The sequence below is a fragment of the Orbicella franksi genome, chromosome 8 (assembly GCF_964199315.1).
Source record: "Orbicella franksi chromosome 8, jaOrbFran1.1, whole genome shotgun sequence".
In the NCBI taxonomy this organism is placed as follows: Eukaryota; Metazoa; Cnidaria; class Anthozoa; order Scleractinia; family Merulinidae; genus Orbicella; species Orbicella franksi.
This window is the reverse complement of record NC_138152.1, coordinates 6,039,506-6,060,675: the sequence shown is the minus strand read 5'-3', so window position 1 is coordinate 6,060,675 and position 21,170 is coordinate 6,039,506. Positions and strand designations below refer to the sequence as shown.

The 21,170-nt window shown below is 41.5% G+C and overlaps 1 protein-coding gene across 5 annotated transcripts in view; it reads left to right on the top strand.

Moving 5' to 3' along the window:
- Window positions 1-21,170, top strand: part of LOC145494416 (uncharacterized) — a 78,757-nt gene that overhangs the window by 2,671 nt on the left and 54,916 nt on the right. For 2 of the 5 annotated variants that reach the window (XM_081473882.1, XM_081473881.1), the window contains exons 1-7: window positions 2,139-2,593; window positions 2,775-3,503; window positions 7,007-9,007; window positions 10,273-10,506; window positions 11,090-13,089; window positions 13,634-13,807; window positions 14,278-15,259. In XM_081473882.1, the coding sequence (XP_081330008.1) occupies window positions 3,473-3,503; window positions 7,007-9,007; window positions 10,273-10,506; window positions 11,090-13,089; window positions 13,634-13,807; window positions 14,278-15,259 (5,422 nt within the window). In that variant the 5' untranslated portion in view covers window positions 2,139-2,593; window positions 2,775-3,472. Of the gene's footprint in view, window positions 1-2,136; window positions 2,594-2,774; window positions 3,504-7,006; window positions 9,008-10,272; window positions 10,507-11,089; window positions 13,090-13,633; window positions 13,808-14,277; window positions 15,260-15,668; window positions 15,984-17,082; window positions 19,624-21,170 lie in introns of those variants that run through there. The other 3 variants (XM_081473883.1, XM_081473880.1, XM_081473879.1) reach the window with 3 other exon arrangements.

Sequence of the window (21,170 nt, the reverse complement as noted above, 5' to 3'; positions counted from 1 at the left end):
CAGCTGGTAGACGTACCGTGACTGTTACATGACTCTGTTTACAATCGCTCAGAAAGGTGACTTCCACCTGAGTGCCAAACCCGCCGAAGCGATGGGAGGAGAGTATATTCCTATGATTTTAAGCCTGCAATGAATTATTGTTTTTGAAGAAACATCTGAAATATCATCTGAAATATCTGCTGAATTTGGTTTCTTCCCTGTGAGTACCAAAATGAAAGCACACTGGGCTTGTGCTAGTATATTCGACGGTTAAAATCTTATATTATTTCATTTCTTTATTTATTTGCTTCATTTGTGATGGCAATCTCCTGTTGTTAAGGGAAGTGTAACTTACAGTTCTTGTTGACGCTACGCCTAGAGATTTCGAACTCACGCTCTGTTGACGAGACTCGAGGAGCCCGTTGAGTATTGAAAGACCGAACGAGGTTCGACTAGAAAAACAATTAAAAACACATGTGAAGAAGAGCCGAGCGATAAGAAAAATACAGGACAGAATATAAAGACTTACAAATGTTTCCTGACTGTAGTGATGACGGTGAAGCTAGGTAGAGTACAGATTCCGCAACAATATTAACTTGAAGCTATAGAAAACGTTGAAAAGATCGACGCGCTAGGAAACCGTAGCGTTTAAATAGTCCTAATTTGCATACATAAATGGCAAGCTAAAATAAAAATTCGCAGGTGGAGTCCTATAGGAAGACCCGAGCCAATTCTGGAATCGATGGAAACATCTGTGGAGTGGCCATTCAAATGGCTTTGAAGAGATTTCACTGGTCTCAGCGTGTCGATCGATAAGTACTTATAGCGGATCGATCGTGTTTTCATTAAGTGAAAGAGGCGACCTACTTTATGTAAGAACCCCTGACTAGTATATAGGTTATTAATTATTTTTAGTACCAGCGGTTTTCCAGTTATAATTAAATTTCAACCTGCACCCTGCACCCTGCACCCTGCACCCTGCAAAAAAGACCTGCCGCTTGCTACTGACCGGCATATTTCAATCGATGAAGTGACGGATTGAATTGATCTTAGCTGATTTATATTTTACGCTGTTACGATAGGTAATTAACGTGTAGTGATTGTTCAATTTACTTCAAAACTGTCACTGGTGACTGTCAGTAAACTTTTCACCACAACAGCTAAAATCCTGGCCAAAAGTCCTTGGGACACTTAACAAAATGGCAAGTGGTGACACATTAGTTTGAAGTGGGAAGGCATCATTAAATTTGCTGAGCCTCCTTCCCCCAAAAAACAATGTTGGAATAGTATGTCCACTTTGGATGAATCAACATCAGCATTGTGTTGGGGGTGGGGAGGGGAGGTGGACAGAAAGAGCATATGTTGGCAAAAGTGCAAAGTGTCCCAAGACTTTTGATCAAGATTGTCTGAATGAACTCCGATGTTAAAATTGCTCCTTATAGCAATAAAATGACTACAATGGTGGGATTTCACTTCAGTTAAAACGGTTTTACTGTAGACAATGGGTTACAGCCTAAGAATTGCGATATGCGACATTCTAAACGTAGCGGGGAGGGGTGGGTAGGTTTTTTAGGTAAGAGGATGCCAGAGCATTTGCTGATTTGATAAGTTGTCCGTCTCTCAGGGCTTTTTCTCATACGGATCGCCATGTTTCAGGGCCAAATGATGTGCTTATTACTGCAAGAAAATTGATCAGCAATTTCAATAGATATTGTACCTGCTACATCAAGCAAAAGAATCACGCGATAAAGCTTGAGAGCGATTTCTTTATGGAAACAACACAAAAACTATCAAATATCAACATTAACCTCTGTAGCTCTCTTAAAGTCCAGATGTGGTCAGAAATATGTTTGTTGATGAAAATTTAATGTGTTTGTTCACCTGAAATTCGACACCGAAAGTCACGCGCGGCTCTTTCGTTAGTTATTATTGTTAATGAGTAACGCCAACAACACTCACTACAATACTCACCAGCATTTTCTGCTCTTTAAGACCTTTATAAGCTGTTGTTCAGCAGGAAAACGCATTCTAGGTGGCCAGAAAGATCAACGTTTTTCCACAATAGTCTTATGAACTCAAATGCCTTTTGATAATAACTTACGTTTTCCTATTTTTGCAACAATACTCGGCATATTGATAATAAATAAACTATGAACTCAGTAGTTTATTCTTGGCTTGAAGGTGCATGAGTAATGTTTAAAAGGTGACAAAACTAAGAATCAGTCAAAGAACAGCAGATAGAAGTACGAATGTTGCAATTAGTTAGTTTCGATTCTACCCTGATGTGACAAACAAATTCTCCCTACTTGATGGCAATTCCTTATTTCATCCGAACTGCACGCTTAATTTTGCATTGCTGTTGTGAGGAGAGATTAGACCTGGTCACTATAAGGCACTGTACGCACTTGTGAAACATATAGTTTTTAGTGGGTATTATATCAGATGAAATTAAAACCTCAGAAGGACAGGTAATTTCTTTATTGCTCCCGCAGGGTTTTGGCCCAGAGGCCCTAAAGTTGACGCTTTTCAATTTATTCACAGGTGTTTAGTAAAGAAGAGAAAGGAAGAAGTGGCGATTCCTTTGTGGTACTGACTTGAGCCGAAACATCAGAAGGTAGAATCTCTGTCATTTGTTTACAATGTGGTAACAGATTCACGTTTCGATTGCCTGAATAAATAGTGCGTCTGCTGTTTCGTTGTAAACACCGTAAGAAGTCTAAGGATGATCCTTCTTCTCCAAAGTATCATTTAGGAAGGTTGTATTAACGTCAATGTTCGTTGTATTGTTATTGCAGATTTGATCATTTAAAAACACAACAGGAGAACAGATCAGCAAAACCAATGTAACAGTTACTACATAAGAGTCTGTTTCAGGTATTTTGTACATTTGTTGTTCAGAGACTTTTCAGTCCCCACTGCACTATTATGCAATGGGCTCTGTAGCGCATATTTTGGTTGGTAATTTCCCGCAGGAAACAAACCGGCGAAGAAAACTCCGCCATTATAACTTGCTCATCGACTGTTTTTAGTCAAGGAACAGCAGGTACAACTACGAATGTCAAATTCTCCCCACTGAAGTATAAATTGGAATCTAAATTTAACGAACCTCTCTATAACGAAGTCTTCGGTATAACAAACGATTTTCCTGACCCCAGTAATAGCAAAATGTATGGAAAAGATTGTCTTCCCTAGTATCTACAAACGCTTTTTTTTTGTTCACTGATTCATGTATTCAAGCACTTTTCGTTGTCTTTCTTGGTCTAGTACGTAAATATACAGTTGGAATAACCGCTTCCCTACAAGCTTCAGTTCGAAATGTACAAAGCCGTCAAAGCTGTCCACAATACAAATACTACAAGCAGAAACCACTCACTCCCCCCCCCCCCCCAACTCTCTAACACTGGAAAGGTCAGCATTTTCCGCCAATTGACCATATTAAACTAACCACCTTTTTCCATTTAAAGGTTCTGGCCCTGGCTTTAAAAGATAGACAATGAGCAAACATCTTTACGTTCATTTGGAAGGTGAGTGTAATTGATCTTGATGATACTGTTGATTGAAAATTCTGTGACGATAAGTTTTCTCGGTAAACTACTGTGACGATAAGTTTTTCCTGCAACACTGTAAATTTCGGACTGAACGGACACTTGAACTGACAACTGGGGGAATCTAACTCTGGAGGGCACTGCTTGGCTGCGGGAACGGAAATTCGTCACGATTTCCTGGTACACGAGGATCTACTTCAGTGGTCTTCACTACGGACGTCAAGGAAGAGACATAACTTGGTCCAACAGTAGTTTATTCTGCACTCTAACGTCGAGGGTGAAACTGACATACTCGTCGGAGTAATCGATGTAATCGTAACAATGTAACCGATGTAATCGAAAAAGCTTTACAACCGTACTTGCTTATATATCATCCTTTACACGTCAAGTGTTTACAATATGCTAATGTAACTTCAGGTATACAATACGAACGGAAAGTACTTAATTAAGATAGCGAATTCTAATCAACACCACGAGGCTTCCAAAATTAAAAATAGAGTGCTAGGATTAAAATTACACAGGCTGAGATTAAGACAGAACAAACTTAGGAAATTAAAAGCGAGATACTTAAATTTGAAATTCTGAATTGGTGTTACCGACAGCAAGGGAAAATTATCCTATGAATAGAAAGCACTAAAACTCCATTAGTGAAAAGTAGTTCAGCTGGTTAACTTCCGAGGAAACTAATAAAACTACATTAGTGAAAAGTAGTTCAGCTGGCCAGTTTCTGAGGGAACGGAAGGTAGATTTTAATAATGAAAAGAAACTCAAATGACCCGATAACGAACTACTTGTTTTCTAAATGAAAGTTAGTGAAACAGCGTTGCACACGCTCAGGTGTACAAAGAATCGGCAAAGTACAAAGAAGAACAAAACTTAAGATTTCTAGTAGTTAGCTGAAAAGAGGCTACTGTTGGCTTTTCTATATTTTCCAAATAATAAAGAAATGTCTGTCCAATGGCGAATTTTCTCATAACAATTCTCTGAACTCGGTCTTTTAATAGGTTGCGAATTGATGAAAAATGGTTATAGAAACGTTGTCATTTTAACTGTTTTTCCTATTTTTCCCGTTTCGATCTGCGCAAACGCAGCATTTATTGTTTTCATTTCTTCCCAGAAGCTTAGAAAATGTTTTTGAATTTTTTCACAAACAGTTTGTCACCTCAGCAAACGTTTGCCAAAGGAACAGTGTTTGGAAACGTTGTTTCCGTAACAAAAATTCCTACTTATCGGTGGTTTTAAGATAACTTCTCAATTAATGTTATCTTTCTTAGCTGAGCTGGGAATGCAGGCTGTTTAAAATTAAACGCTTGGTTTCGCTTGTTTTCCGGATGTCCATACGTTATCAGTGTATCAGTACCGAAACCTTTCCAGCAACTCTGCAAGTCTCAACCATATGTATTAATGCTGCTAATTTACAAATTTGAAAAAAGGTAATTTCAATTTGTGGCGGGGGATTATATTTCCCTAGCCCTTGCTATCGGAACGAAGATGGTAATGTCTTGTTAATATCTGGGTAACCCGAAAACACTGACCCCCGGTCCGCGGACCCCCACAACGGACCGGGTCCGCAGACTACCCCTACGGACCCCTTCTACGCACCACCCTAAAATAGTGTAAAAATAATAAAGATTTCACGTATGGGTTGTCTAATAGATTCAAACTCGTGTCGGTGAGTTTTCGAGTGTTACACTGAGCAAATGTAACACACTTGGGTTTTTAACACCCCACCCCGCCCCCTCCCAAAATAAATTGCCTAAGGAGCGTAAGGAGATGCCGATGGTAAGAAGGAAAGTTCTTACCTTCCATTCGTGGCTCAATCTGGCTATGGAAGATATATTTTTAGGTCGTTTATTCTTGTTTGTGTCTGTTATTCCGCTGAGTAAACTGTGAAGCCTGGAACGAGTTCACGAGCCCACGGGAGGATGGGCTGAACAAAATGGCAGAGGGGAAAGAACACAAATTTCGAGTCTTCCCGGAGACTTCCCCGTACGCGTCTTTCGTATACCTTATGGCCACAGCAAAGAAAATGGCAATGTGTAATTATCTAAATTGCACCCGAGCCTGAATCCAGGTCTGTTCATTTGCACAATGTAACGTTCGGAATTTCGCCGTCACGAGTAATCTATTAGACAACCTGCAACTGAAATATTTATTTATTATTTTTATTATATTTTGGGGGGTGCTCCGTAGAGGGGGTCCCTGGATCGGTCCATAGGTAGTCCGCGGACCCGGTCTGTAGTGGGGGTCCGCGGACCGGGGGTCAGTGTTTTCGGGTTACCCTTAATCAGATCTGATGTTTGGCCACCCGTTAGTAAATTAATAGCAAGGAACGATGCTCGTGACCGCGACTTTTGTTTTACGATTTGAGAACTGAAACATTGTTGATCCGTTCCCTAGTTTTTCCGAACAGTCATGAATGACTACTAAGTTTCACTGTTACTTTAAAATTACACCCGCTTTCAGTGTTACGTGCATAGCGACTGTCTCTCAACATGCCATCTATCGACATGCTATGTAACCTGGCCTACGTTAAAATGTAAGCACAACTGACTTCATTACGGTCAAACTCAACTTTTAGTCATGAAAGATGGATTTATTTGACATCAAACTAGGCTAGGAGTATCAAGAAAACATTCTGTGAGGGATAAATCGACTGTTTTGAATGTTTACATCTTTCGAACATTAACTGAACGGTAGCGGCCCAATTCCACCGGAAGTCAATATTGAAAGCCGATCGACTACACTAAAATCGTTTGAATTATCCCTTAAATCGCAATTCCACAATCTTCTTCATTCATTTGAGGTCAGTAATTAACATATACTTGTGATTTGTTCCGCTAATAACCGGGAAAATTGCCAGTTTCACAGGTAAACGGTCTTTCAGCCGTTTACATAGCATGTCGAAAGATGGAATGTCGAGAGATGGTCGAAAGATGTCGCCTATGCACGTAACACTGAAAGCGGGTCAATGTCTGATTTGTCTTCTTGGGACTTCCTATGTCTGGGACTCTCCTCCTATCAGGGAATCGTATATGTCATCGAAGTGCTTTGTTATATTGGATAAAGGGAAACCCGCGGGTAACTCAAGGGATTACGCGTAGTCTCTTTTATGGGGTGCAATAGCAGATGTTGGTCTTATATGGGTACTCGGGATGGAAAGCAGGTGATTTTACCCAACCAGACATCTTTTAGGGTTACAGGGGAAGAGGAATTTTAAAAATCACCCTGTTGCTTTGCTTTGGTCAACAGGCTTGAAATCTCTATCGATGAAAGCTACTTTTAAGTCACTATAATTCTCATTTATCTTTCTGTTCTAAACCATATCCACATTAGTCTCCTTTAGGGCAGTAATACAAATATTCCGACCAGCATCCCCTGCCCCATAATCAGAGGTGTTCCCTCTCCCGCGGGATAAATTACTGATATCGCAGGAAAGGAATATAGCGACTTTACGCTCTTATTACCTATTGACTTTACAGGACATGATGGCGACTGCAAAAATTCTCAAGGACGAACACCACCACCACTTCCACCACGTGAAAAGCGAATACCACCCCCAATCCCACCACGTCCAGATTCAACACCACCCCAAGGCCCACCACATGCACAGCCAACACTAGCCCCACTCCCACCACACGTACAGCCAACATTAGCTCCACCCCCACTACACGCACAGCCAACACTAGCCCCAACCCCACCACACGCACAGCCAACATTAGCCCCACCCCCACCACACGCACAGCCAACATTAGCCCCTCCCCCACCACACGCACAGCCAACATTAGCCCCACCCCCACCACACGCACAGCCAACATTAGCCCCACCCCCACTGCATGCAAATTGGACACCAGCCCCACGTCCACCCAAAGTACCGTCAGGACCAACCTCACCCCCGCCACATTCTCAATCAACATCAACCTCGACCCAGCCACATGCTCAATCAACAAACTCACTCCCACCGCGTGTGCCTTCACCTCCACCACATGCCCAGTCAAGACAAACCTCACCCCAACCGCATACTCAGTCAACATCAACCTCACCCCAGCCACATGCCCAGTCAACAAACCCACTCCAATCACATGCACCTGCATCTGCACCTCCACCTCCGCCACATGTTCAGTCAACATCAACCTCACCCCAACAACATGCCCAGTCGACATTAACCTCACCCCAGCCACGTGCAAATTCAACACCAACTCCACCCTCACAGCACTCCCAGTTAACACCAAAAGCACCGTCAACCCAAGTACAGTCAACACTACCCTCAACCCCAGCACATGTACAGTCAACACGAGATCCGTCCCAGCCAAATGCACAGCCAACACCAACCTCACCTCCACCACAATCTCAGTCAACACCAGAAGAAAATCCCGAAGAGATGGAAGAAAAATTAAATAAGCTTGCGAAAATATTCAGCTGTTTACCACCAGTCCTTATCAGGGGAACTCTTCATCGTGATGACGTAAATGGAGACATTGAAATAGCTAGTAAGTGGCTACAAAAATTTCAAGCTATGGAAAATCCTCTGGACATGTTCCAAACCTCACTGGGAGGCAAAGGTCCTACAGGGACTGGACAAGAAAAAAGTTCCAGAGCAGCCGATTTTCGAGAAAAGGAAAAGAGAGGAAGATTTTCCAACCACGATGAATTGCCCAAGGAACAAGGGGAAGTCAAAGAATTACGTAACTTGACAACAGATAGCTTTGGCGATTGCAATTTGGAACAAAATGGCGGTTACCAAAGTAATCGAGGCCAGAACAGGAGACCAAGTGGAGTATTCGGGGGAGAGCCAAGAGGAGTGCCAAGGGAAGGTCCAAGAGGCAGTTTTGCACAGGGCCAAAGCAACAATCAAGGATTCAAAGACAATGACATGGGAGTGTCTCAGGGAGGGGGCGTTGGCCGAGGACATCCCCCGAAACCGAAAACAAAGAACAGGGGTCGAGGCAGGGGAAGAGGCAGGAGTTGTCAGACACCTGGAGAAGGTTTCCAGGATGTCGATCAGGTTTTGTATCGCGATAATCGGTCTCCGTTCTCTCAAAGGCAGCGTCTTCCAGGGGGAAGAGGAAGCCAACAGTATCAAGGAAAGAGGGAGCTTCATGAAGGAAAGGCCGCACAATTGTTCTCGTCTCACGTCGTTGACAGTAATCTGAAGAGACACAGCACCTGTGACGACTCTCTAGGAGGTCCTTTTGTGGGAGATGATCCAAGGAGACGCAGTAACAGAGGGCGTGGTCAGGGAGGAATGAAGCGTGCGCAGAGCTTGTCAAGTTTCACGGAGAGAGGAGATCAGAGTGCTTGGCAGGCTGAAGCAAAAGAACAATCTCGATTTCAACAGAATCAGTTACTCGTTAGTGGGCTGAGTGCGTTGACGACCGAAGACTGCTTGGTAAACTTCATCGAGGCTATGAGCGGTGGAGAGGTGGAGGACGTACTGCGGAGAAACGACAAAGCTCTGATCACATTGGCCAATGACATAACAGGTAAGTCAAGTTAAGGTGTGACTTCACGGTTTTTTTGGAGGTTGACAAATCTCTCTTGAACCGGTATCTCTCTTACTGTCAGCTTATTTCAGCCCGTTATATACCAATTTTTCTTAAGCCCTGGCCTTGTACCAGGTATTGGAATCGCAGGCAAGACGCCTGCGTGACGGGCCAAAGCATTGTTGGTTTTGTCTGGTGTTGGTTCTCGCGGCAGTAGAGTATCTACAGCCAATGTCAAACCCTGTAGTGGGCACTTAATTGCTCCCAAGAGTTCTTCTATCTTAATAATACGGAAATACATAGTTTGCATTAGTTTTCGACACACTAACTTGTATACAGTGAAACGTATACCTGGATTATGCGGACATCTTTGGGACCCTCATTAATGTCCGCTTAATACAGGGTGTCCGCTCCAAACAGGTTCTGATATGTTGTGCAATAATACTAAATTATTAACTCTTTTGTAACACAGTGCAAAACCAAAGACTAGCGTAGTACAATGTCCAGTCAATCAATGCGTCAACCTGGAATAATCAATTAGCTTTAAAACGACATCGATGAGCAATGTTAAAGGAGTGTGGCATCAGCTGAGCTTGTAGAAGTAAAAAGCCCTTCAAGTGTCCGTTTATTGCAAGTTTGTGCAACAAAATTTCTTAACATTTTTGGTGTCCGCGTCCGCTTAACAGAGGTGTCCGCTGAATGCAGGTTTATTTTACAGTAAATGTGGGAAGAAAATTTTGCTCCTTCGGCTTGTGTCCACTGTCCGCAGCCCACGTCAGGACAAGAAAAATTGTGTTTCTGAATACATGTAGCACTTATAATAAGTATGTTTGTGCATACTATATATGTATGCTATTCATGGGTTCTGAGTGGTCTACTCGGACGAGATTAGTAAAGTATTCATCTCCGAAAAGCCGAAGAGAAATAAAAAATGGCTTCCGTTTTGCTTCGGTTACTAAAGAGGAAATTAGTGTCCGCTAGGTATTCATAATTTCAGGGATGGGTAATTATCCACCACCTATTCACCTCCACCACGGTGAATAATTGCTAAGTATTATACAGGGTGAGGGGGGGAGGGGGGGTGGAGCGCTTCTTAGCAATTTTTATGTTATTATAGTGAATGAGTTTTCTGAAGTTGGTTTGCATTTTCTTCTTACAAATGTAGCTGTAGTGTAAATTAGCTTGGTTTTTATATGGGAAGGCGACATGAATTTCCATGTGTTTTCATTCATTTTCATTCTGATAATGATTGTTTTATCGCTTAGATTTCAGTAAAATCAAGACCAAATGCGCAGAAAGAGGCGTGGATTCAGCTAAGGTTACAATCGAGCAAGTTCCTGTCTGTACAAGCATTGTTGTCAGCGGTATTTCAGATGATACCACCCATGACGCCATTGAACTGTACTTTGAAAGTCCAAGATACGGTGGGGGTCCTGTGGAGAGAGTAGAATTTCTACCAAAAGGTGGTAGAGCTGTGGTTGTGTTTCAAGATCCAAAAGGTTTGTAACACAATAGGCCATTTCCGAGTTGCTCTTTGCCTCTGTTTCAAAACGAGTCTTCGTGCGAAGCCATTGTTATGAAAAAGCGTTTCATCTATAAGTTCATTTTCATGCAAATCAAACTCATTTTCATAAGAAACGTTTTGCGCGAGGACTTGTTTTGAAACAGAGGCAAAAGGCAACTCGGGATGTCCTATTCTAACCTATGGCTGCTGTTCGGCTATCTTTTGTGAACAGTTCTTAAAGGACCTCAGTCACGGTCTGCGCATATTGAAAAGTTTAGCCTCAATTTTTCAAATTCGTCGTTTGTAATCCGTGTTAATCTTCGCCATCCGTAGCCATCCTTGTTCCTTTATGGTTTATTATTATGTCTTTGGTGTTTTTCTATGTTATTAAACTGTTATTTTCAGGTTTCCTACCATTTAAAGGTAAATTTGTATGTGGCCAAAATAACTCAAGATAGCGTGACTGAGCCCCTTTAAGAGAGGATACCCTTGGCCATGGGATAGCCACACTGAAATTCTCCCCAAAGAAAAGATTCTACGCACGGTATAACTGTTCTGTTTTATTTTTTCGTTCACAGATATAAAAGGAGTGTTAGCTAGGCAGAAAGAAAAACCACATGTCTTAAACCAAGCGAAACTGTCAGTCAGAATTTACCATGAGTTTCTAGAAAGCGAGGAAGGCGACGAGCCAGATGATTCAGATGGACTGGGAACTACCACCGGTGGCGCCGATAAAGCTCGAGTGAGCCAGCGGCCCAAACTGGAAGGACAAAAACTACACATAGCTGTAGACCCGGATGTAATGGAATTCGTCACCAATTCAGCATTTCGCGACCAACTGAGCAAATTCCTGGCCGCAAAGAAATGTGAAATTACCTGGAAAACAAACACAAAAATAGCTGTAATAGTGTACCAGGGAGGAGACGACAGTGATTCGTGGCAGTCCGAGTGCATTGATGAAGTACAAAATTACCTCAGTAAATTTACAAAGCGCGACGTTCAAGTCAAGAAGGATTCCTGGAGAGCGGTGGTGGCACAGTTGTCCAGTATTCGCGCCCGCCTGGGAGTATATCCTCCGCTGGTCAAACTTATCGATGATTCATTTGTTGTTAGAATTGTTTCCTTGAGCACAGCTGCAAAGGATTATGAGGAAAAGTTGAGATCTAAATTGGAAGAGATATACCGGGAGGAAACCAGAAAAACCTACCTGAAGAAAAACGTTCCTAATGTTCCAAAAGAACACTTAATTCTGCTGGAGAAGATCAAGTTTGTGGAGAAACTTCAAGAGAAGAACAGGGAACTGGAGATAAAGCTAGATACTAAAGGAGAAGAAATATATTTCGAAGGTCCCGAGTCACAGTTTACTGAAGCAACGACGAAGTTCCTCAAACAAATGTCGTACATGGTTGAAAAGAATTTGACTCTATCCGACATCATCTTGGAAGTTTTGGGCTCGGACGAAGGGTTAAGGAAAGTGAAAAGTGAGTTGGAAAAGAACAATGTGGAGGCAGTGTTCGTCATTGACAACGGCTCCGGTGCCAGAATTGTGAGCACGTCAGCTGCACACTGGGACGAGGCCGAGAGGCTGGTGAACAAGTTGACGTTAAACGAAAAAGTCCAAGTGAATGATAAGAGCGAATGTTTGTTAAAAACTCCAGAATGGCGTGAGTTGTGTGACGAAATCAACGCCGAAACAGCTGTCCGTATCCATCGGAACAACTGGAATGACATTTTCGTCGCTGGGTTCCAGGATGAGGTCAAAGAAGTGATGAAGAAGCTTAACACGTTCTTGGAAAACAACTGCATCAGGGAAGAACAGTTTGTATGTTCATCTCCGATTGTCAGAAAGTATCTTGACGAGTTTCTTCAGGAAGATTTACGCTCCATTGAAAACCAACTGAAAGATTTTGAAGTGAAAATTAAAAAAGGAAAAGGAGACGATGATTTTGACATTTCTGGAAACAGAAAAAGCTTGACTGATGTGAAGAGACAGCTTGACGCTCTCGAAGAAGATACCGTGTCAAAACATTTTGATGTGAAACAGCCAGGCCTCCGGAGGTACTTTGACAGTGGAAAAGGAGATCGTCTTGTGAAATTAGTGGAAAAGGATCAAAACTGTGCGATACAAGTGCAGATGAATTTTGGCCAAAGCCTAGATGAAAATGATGATGATAAGGATGGCGACGGCGATGGTTTTGGTGATGGTGATGGTGGAGCTGCTGCTGCTGCTGCTGCTAATGATGATACTGCTGCTGATGGCGGTGCTGGTGGTGGTGGTGGTGCTGCTGCTGCTGTTGATGATGATGGTGGTGCTGATGCTGATGCTGCTGCAGCTGACAGCGCTGCTGCTGATGGTGATGATGATGATGATGATGATTTTGATGATGAAGATGAAGATGTTGATGTTGATGTTGATGATGACGATGAACAAGATGATGATGGTGGCGGTAGTGGTGGTAGTAATGGCGATGACGACGAAGATGAGCATGCTGATAACGGGACTGATCCGTTCACCTTGATTATGACTAAAGGCCACCACAAAATATCGTGGAGAACTGGAATGATTGAGACGGAGAAGGTGAGTGTTGAGCAAACCTGTGTATTCAGTTCCTGATACTGTGCTCAATTATCGGTATACTACTTTTGATTGGTTTTCAATTACAAATCGGTCATTTCAACTAAACTATCAATCAGATTAAAGACATTTACACCTGCTTCCAGTGTTACGTGCATAGGCGACATCCTATGCACGTAACACTGAAAGCGGGTGTAAATGCAGTTAGAGGACCCATTATGTCTAAATTGTCTGTTATGATTCTGCTCTACTATCACACAGTTTAAGTCCGTTTAGAATTAGACCCGGCTGTTCACTCTCAATAAGCAACATGAGCTTCAAATTAAAGGAACTACGTCACGGTTTATGCTTCTTGAAAAGTTAAGCCCACATTTTTCAAGTTCGTCGTTTGTAATCCGTGTTAATCCTTAATCCTTACAAATCCTTATACCTTTATGGCCGGTGTATTTTTATCTCTTTGGTGTTTCTCTATCTTAGCTGTCGTTGTTTTGCTATCCTTTACTTGGTACTTTGCAATTTTAACCTGAAGTTTTGTTTTAAACGGCAGGCTGATGCACTGGTCTGTTCGGTCGGAGCAACCTCTCAAGCGATTACAAAGGCGGGTGTTTCTCTAATGACACCTCCAAACGCTGGAGACAGTGCTGTCTCTCCTGGTTTTCCATTGGCGAATCACGTGATCAACACTTACTGTGGCCAATGGAACGATGGCAAAGGGGAGGCGGTAAGCGTATTTTTCTTCCTACCTTGAACTGATGCTTCACAACGGTGGATGAGTAGGGGTGGCACAGTTGCCAGAGCGCTAGCCTCCCACCAATGTGGCCCATGTAGGAATTCCATGTGTGTTGAGTTTTTCTTGAAGGTTCTCGTCTTGGCCCCGTCCTGTAGTTTTTCTTAGGGATCTCCGCTTTTTCTTCCTTCGCAAAAAATCAACACACCACATACAAAACACAATCACCCACTTTGCTCCGACGAACGGCTAACGCAACAAACTGACTGGTGGGTTAATTCAACTTTGTAAACTTCAAGATGACAACTAGTTAGACGTCTCTGTCAGTTGCGACTCACTTCCCGTATTATTCTGTAGAATCAGTAAGAGCAAAGATATATAGCTATTAGTGGACTACTCGCACAATACTTATCATATGGTCCACCTTTCAAGTCCACTCTTACAAATTTTCCCTTTTGTTTCAGTCTCTACGGGCCATCGTCCAAAAGTGTCTGCAGAAGGGTGAAGAGCTTGGAGTGAAGTCCATTGCATTTCCTGTCATAGGAACTGGAAACCTCAGCTTCCCACGGGATGCAGCCTCGAGAATCATGTTAGAAGAAACGATCAGCTTTTGCGGAGCAAACCCTGGGTCTAAAGTGCACGATATCCGATTTATTGTGTTCGAGCAAGATCAGGCATTAAATGACGCCTTCAAACAAGAGATGGACAAATTGAAAGTCAAGCGCAAATCCCGCAGTCCTGCCTACACTGCGAGAGGGCTATACAAGAGTATTCGTTCCAAACTTCGAGGACTTAGAAGGTACCGATCAGTCTCAACAAATTTAGACTCAATATTAAATGCTACAGATACTGGCCAGCTAGGAAAGCGTGAAAGGAGACAAGCGCACCGAGCGAGTCAAGAGCTCTCTGTGCGAATTTTTGTCCTCGGCAAGAAAAATGCAGCCGTGGACAAGGCCGTGGAATTTTTGAAGAGAGGTTTCTCTGAAGCTTGTATCACGGAAAAAGTCGAAAATGAGGTTGTTAGTCAACTTTCTCATAAACAGATTGTCAGACTGAGAAGAAAAGCCGAGGACCGTGACGTCAAACTTGAAGTTGAGACTGATGTTGATCGCATTGTCTTGCGGGGTCAACCGACCGATGTGTCCGGCATGGTCGGGGAGATCTGGAAAGAGATTAGCGAGAGAATAAAGAAGAACCAGGAAGAAGAACAGGCGCAGATGGTGGCAAGGAACATAGAATGGAGTTACAAAATACGCGGTAGTAAAAAGGTTTTCCATCCCAGAGCAAAAGCAAAGATTGAGATTGCGTACAGCAAAGCTGCGTCCAGAGTTAAAGTATCTTTACGTGGAGAGCAGTTTGTTATCGATTTGAAGGCAAAAACCGGCCGCGGACAACGAACCGGTGAACAAATTACACTGAAGAGAAAGGTTAAGGAAGCAGAGGAAGGTTAGTCACAGTACGGCATCAGGTAGTTATGTGAGAAACGCTGTTACCATAACTCCTCTTAATAATCCCTTTTAATTGGTTAATACAGAGGTCCAATAACTAAAATCAACCAATCAGATTGCTCTACTACTGCCCAATATTTTTCAAGTTGTTGGACTAAAGTAGTGTCCATGATTTTCCATTCAAAGGCGGCTCCTGCTAGAGATTTAGCTGAAAATATGCATATCTACCAGCGCCGCGCAATTTTTGTAAGTTTTCCCACGTCCATTTAAGAATTCTTGAACGGTTTCCTTGACGAAACGAAACAACCTCAGTTCTTCATCAGTTGAAAAAATAAGTGATGGTTTTCTCTTTTTCCATTTTGATATACACTGCATTAAGATAAACGAGCACTCATTTCTGTCTTCAGGAATTCCTCTTCCGAAACACTGGGCGAAAATGCCAAAAGATGACATGACAGTGCACCTGGTTCCACTCTCGAAAAATTCCCCTGAGTATAGAGACGTCACGCGCAAGTTCCAGGCTACCGCTGGTGGAGTAAATATTCAGAAAATAGAACGAATTCAGAATCCTCATCTGTACCAGTGTTACATGGTAAGAAAACAAAAGATGGACAAAGACATTGGTGGGAATAGTGAACGGCAGTTGTTTCATGGAACCGACGCTAAAAATGTCAGCCACATCAACACTCAAGGATTTAACAGAAGCTTATGTGGGGCCCATGGTAAGTGGTTACACTATTGCTTTGGAAGGTGAGAGGGTTTGTGTAACGAAAGTAACAGTTACATATGATAGAGCGAGATTTGCAATTTATCTGAGGTCGTGCATCTAAATCTAATTACAATTTGGGGTAAAGGAGAAGAACAGACCAGCTGGAGAAAAAACCTCAGCGGGTCTAGAATTTTAACAAGGACCACAATGATGGAAGGCTAGCGCTCTCAGCATTGCGCAATCCATTATTGCATGTGAAAGAGAGAAAATAATGACAGAATCCCCATATACCATTTTTTAAAAGCTATTTAGAGCTCGCACCGGGTTGTTTTTGTTCGTTACTACAACCGCGCGGTCACCCCTTAAAAGAAACAGTAACATGCCAGTGTACATTCTCAGTCAGGTGTCGATGTTGAGATAGCCATACAATTTGAGACACAACTGACAATGGATTGAAATAATTTTAATTGGAAAAGGTCACAAATGGGAGACCTGTTCTCTCCCTCTTTATTTTCTTGGGGCCACGTATTTCAAGTGGGAGAATTACAGAAATATCCATTCTATCTGATCGTACCTACTTTTTTCTGATCGTATTAAATTAAGCTTTAGTTTTTATTCATTTGTCACAATCGAACCTCTCCATACGGACACCTCTCTAATACGGACAGTTTCCTATGTACCGACAAAATTCTCACACATTTCCTCTAAAAAGAAACCTCTACAATGCGGACCCTCTCTAAAACCGAAAACGGACGCCAAATCTCAGCCATAGGGCGCAAATTCATATAAATTCAACCTCTTTATTACGGACACTCCGGGCACCAGGTGTCGATAACTTGCGGTATGTGCCATTTCCCGTGGGCGGTTACACAAACATTGACACATTGATTAAGATATTCACAAGACACTCACTTTTGGGCCCGATTTTATTTACTTAACGCTCTAAACTATCAGAGTGAGTGACTTCATCATAGTGACCTCTCCAATACAAACACCTCTCTAACACGGACACTTCGCTCTTTCCTTTAGGTGTCCGTATTAGGGAGGTTCGACTGTAATGCTGTTATTTGTTGGGATCCTTCCCCTCACTAACACATTGTGTTTATTTTCAGGAACTAGATTTGGACAAGGTACTTATTTTGCGAGAGACGCCTCTTACTCACTTTGTTACGCAAGGATAGGAGATGCCGGGGGCCGCTACATGTACCTTGCCCGGGTCCTGGTCGGGCAGTATTGTGTAGGCAACCCTGCAATGATAGTGCCTCCCCCAAAGAACCCTTTAAGACCAGAGATATTGTATGAATCAGTGGTTGATAATCAAGTAGACCCATCTATTTTTGTTGTATTTTACGACAATCAGTGTTATCCAGAATACCTTATAACTGTGCAATAGTAGGCGAAATATTTCTTCACATTGTTACGCCACAGAATATAATTGTTATTTAAAATGTAATACCGTTGCACACAAAATGTAAATTATAGATTTAGCCAAGCCTAAAAGTGGAGTTCCTGTTCCGGTTTGTTCAAAGCCCGATTAAGCTAACCCAGGATAAGCGAGAAATTTGATTTGAGTTTTGTAACTTTGTGGTGAGGTTTTCTGTTAATATTGTTTGGCCTTCTCTTTTGAGATTGAATAACCTCAACCTCGCTTGAGTCCGCGATCCAATCGAAACCCAGTATTTGGTTATCGGCCAACTTCAAAAAACCACGTGACCTCGATGAGCTCTAAACTTGGGCCCTTGATATGGTCACGTGATAATGCTCAGCGGATACTTTGTTTTGACAGCAACGGAAATAAGGAGAAAGAGAAATCAAACGTACATAACATATTCATATCCATTGGTTTGGCAAAGTAGCTAAGTCACGGTTTGCGCATTATGAAACGTATAGGCTAAATTTTTTCAAGTTCGTCGTTTGTAACCCGTGTCAGTCTTCTCCACCTTTAATCATCCTTGTTCCTTTAAGGTTTATTATTTTTTCTTTGGTGTATTTCTGTCCTAGTAAACTATTATTTCCTTCAATTTAAAGTTAATTTTGTACGTGGCCAGAACAACTCGAAATACCGTGACTGAGCTCCTTTAATTCCGTGGGTGGCTTATCCCACCAACAGGAATAACTTATCAGGGTATTATTTACAACAACTAGGTCGAAAAAGGTCTAAACGTCATGACGAAATTTTACATAGTCAGTAAACTAGGACCAATGCAGTCACGTTTCAAACTCAGGGTAGTTATAGTTAAGTTGCGTTCAAGCATATGTCAAGTGTTAAAACAAAATCGACATGATCTTGTCACAATGAAAGGCTTTGTCGCTTTTCGCTTAGGAAAGGAAGAAGTAACTGGAAGGCTGCTATTAGAAACCATGGATTTAAAATTTGATTAACAAGTTAACTCTGTAAGGATATTTATAAATTTGTAGCATTTTTTATATGAAAAAAAAAGTCGCTTCTCTTTGGCTACAATTAGAAGTTATAATTAATTTCTTTAACTGGCAACACTGGGGTTAACTCTTACTGACTGCCTCACGTTAAGTTGATGGGGAAAAAATTCCAGCTTTATAGCAATGCCAGACAAACACTATATACAATTTTTTATCTAATACGTGTAGATTTTAGGTGTATAATGTTAATTAAGGGCAATGAAATTGGTTCTGTTTCTTTTTGTTACATTTATCAGAGTGTCGATCGGAATGAGTTGAAATGCATGCGAGTGTAACACCTGACGCGAGAGTGACGTCCATTGAAAACCTGTTTTCACCGGTTAAACAACCTCGAAGAGGAGCGGGAATGAATGAGACACGAAGTGAAAAAGTCGAGTGACTTTGAGGCCTCTAAGCTTTTTTTCAAGTCAGAAGAATACATTTGTCAGAAAGTCATCGCGACAGGAGCAAATATTTTACAGAATTTGTATTCAGTATTCCACAATTTTGAGAAGGAAAATGGTGTTCAAATCCAGTGATACGGTAAAACCGCGCATATGAGAACCCCGGAGAAGAACCTATTGATTTAAGAAACTACAGGCTGAAATTTGGCATTTAAATATCCAAAAATATAAGAACTTGTTTAGCCTGGCAAAGAAAAGTATATAGGTTCTTATACAGAAAAATCACTCCAGTTTTGATGGCCTAAATTCTGGATTTTAATTGTGAGAAATTTCTGACAAAAAGTTATTGTGTATATGTTTTCTTTTCAAACAGGGCAAGCATTTTTAATTTGTTGTTAAAAATGCAAGTGCTAAACGATTATGTATTAGTTGTACAATATTTCCGCCAATAGTTACACTAGGACAACCTCTGCAAAATAAGAACCTATCAACTCTTCAACACCCAAATATTCACCAAAAATGCCGTTTTTAACCGTTAAATCAGTTTTTTGGCTACCATGACGCTAAATGGGCCTTAGTTTTGCTGTAAAAACATTTTTTTTTTTACCAAAAAGATAGAGTTCTCGAAGATAAGTCACAAACATGTACAACATTTTAATTTGGCGCACGCACAAAAGCCAAATTGTGGACTTGTCTTTTTCTTTTTTTTTTTTTTTTGGCGATTGCCCCTTCCGAATTTGTTCGAAAACAAACTTGGCTTAGCTCTGAGGTCAATAAAGTATTTTTACGAAACATTCCCCAAGAGGGCGAAGATTGCTCTGAAATAATGCAACTACAGCTAGCTCAAGCGAATCACTAAGTTTTTTAATTTTCAGCTGCCCTTGGGGTGGGTCATCCTTTTTTATAATGGCAATCGCCACATTTAATTGGCTGGTGTTCATGTATTGTAAAATCTGTAAGAAAGCTAAGAAATCTAACGGAATGAGCGAGTTGTCCCAGTCCAGAAATTTTTAAAATGCTTTGCTCTTTCGACGTGCTGGTCTCTAAGAACACCAAATAACCAACTTGTGCCTACAAGCTATTTATCCATAAGGGTACAGAACTCATGTTAACGGGTCTGGGACTCATAGTCTTGGGCCTGGGACTAGTAGTTTACTGGTTCTGTGAGTCCCAGGACTCACTACAGCCTTTTTCTAGATGGATCACTGTTCCACTAGAAACGAGGCCAGATGGAGAGTGTGTCCTTAATTTTTATGGTCAAGTTTTTTTGAAGAGTTTACAAACATGACTTTAAACATTATTTTTTTTGTAGATGCTTTTGTATCATTGTTAGGAAATCAATCAAAATTATGCCGCCACAAGTTCATACACAAAAGTGACTTTGATGGATTATGCAACCAAAAAAATGTCATGCTTTTTGTACGGGGGTGAGACATGTAATTTTCAACCTTCATCTAAGTGTGGATCGCTCCGTTTTGTGCTAGATGGATATAGTGGGTCATGTATTTGCTATCCACCACATTTTCAATGGCTAAATATTGTTTTCTGGTAATCTAGAACTAAAATGATGTGAAGTTTATATGAAATAATTCATATAATCTAGAACTAAATAATAATCGACGTATCTATGACTGATTTCAAAGACAATGTGCCAGTTTCGTTTCTGGCTTCAACATCGAGGCAACCTTGCTAATTCACCCAAAATTTGTTTACAAAAAGTAAATTTGAGTTTTTCATTTTATTTCATCCTTTTTCCGGGCGGAAAAATCTTTATCATAGACGCCCCAGACTTCTCAGCCGTATAATAAAATGAAGTAAAAGGGACATGATCACTAAAACTTTGCTAGTAACATCAAGCGATAACTCGAGAGAACCTTGTGAAATTGAGATTTCTGTACCCTTATAGCTGGGTAGCTAATAGTGCGTGACATTTCGGGTATTCGAGCCAAACTGTTTATCTGAGAAAAAGTTGTCCCGTCTGCCAGGTTCTACCCTACCTGCCGAGGCCGAGGCGGAAAAACTCGCCAATCCGGGACGCGATCCTCATAAACGGTCAGTTGAATTTTTCAAAGTTCAGCGGAACTATATAAATAGGTCCGCGATATAACGAATGATATTCTTCGCCCCAGGAGTTCCCCAGGAATAGCAAAATACATGCACTCTATGGTAAACAACCGCGATATAACAAGACCTCGTTATATACAGCGATTATATTTTGCCAGTCCCTTGGCCCTTCGAATTCGTTATATCAAGGTTCAACTGTTGCTGGCAAATATTTATGATTTTTTGCATTTCCTTTGTAGCCTTTAGAAGTTTCTTTGTATTGTTATTTTACGTGTCTTTGTGGTTAGTCCAAGGATATGTTTACCCACGTACGA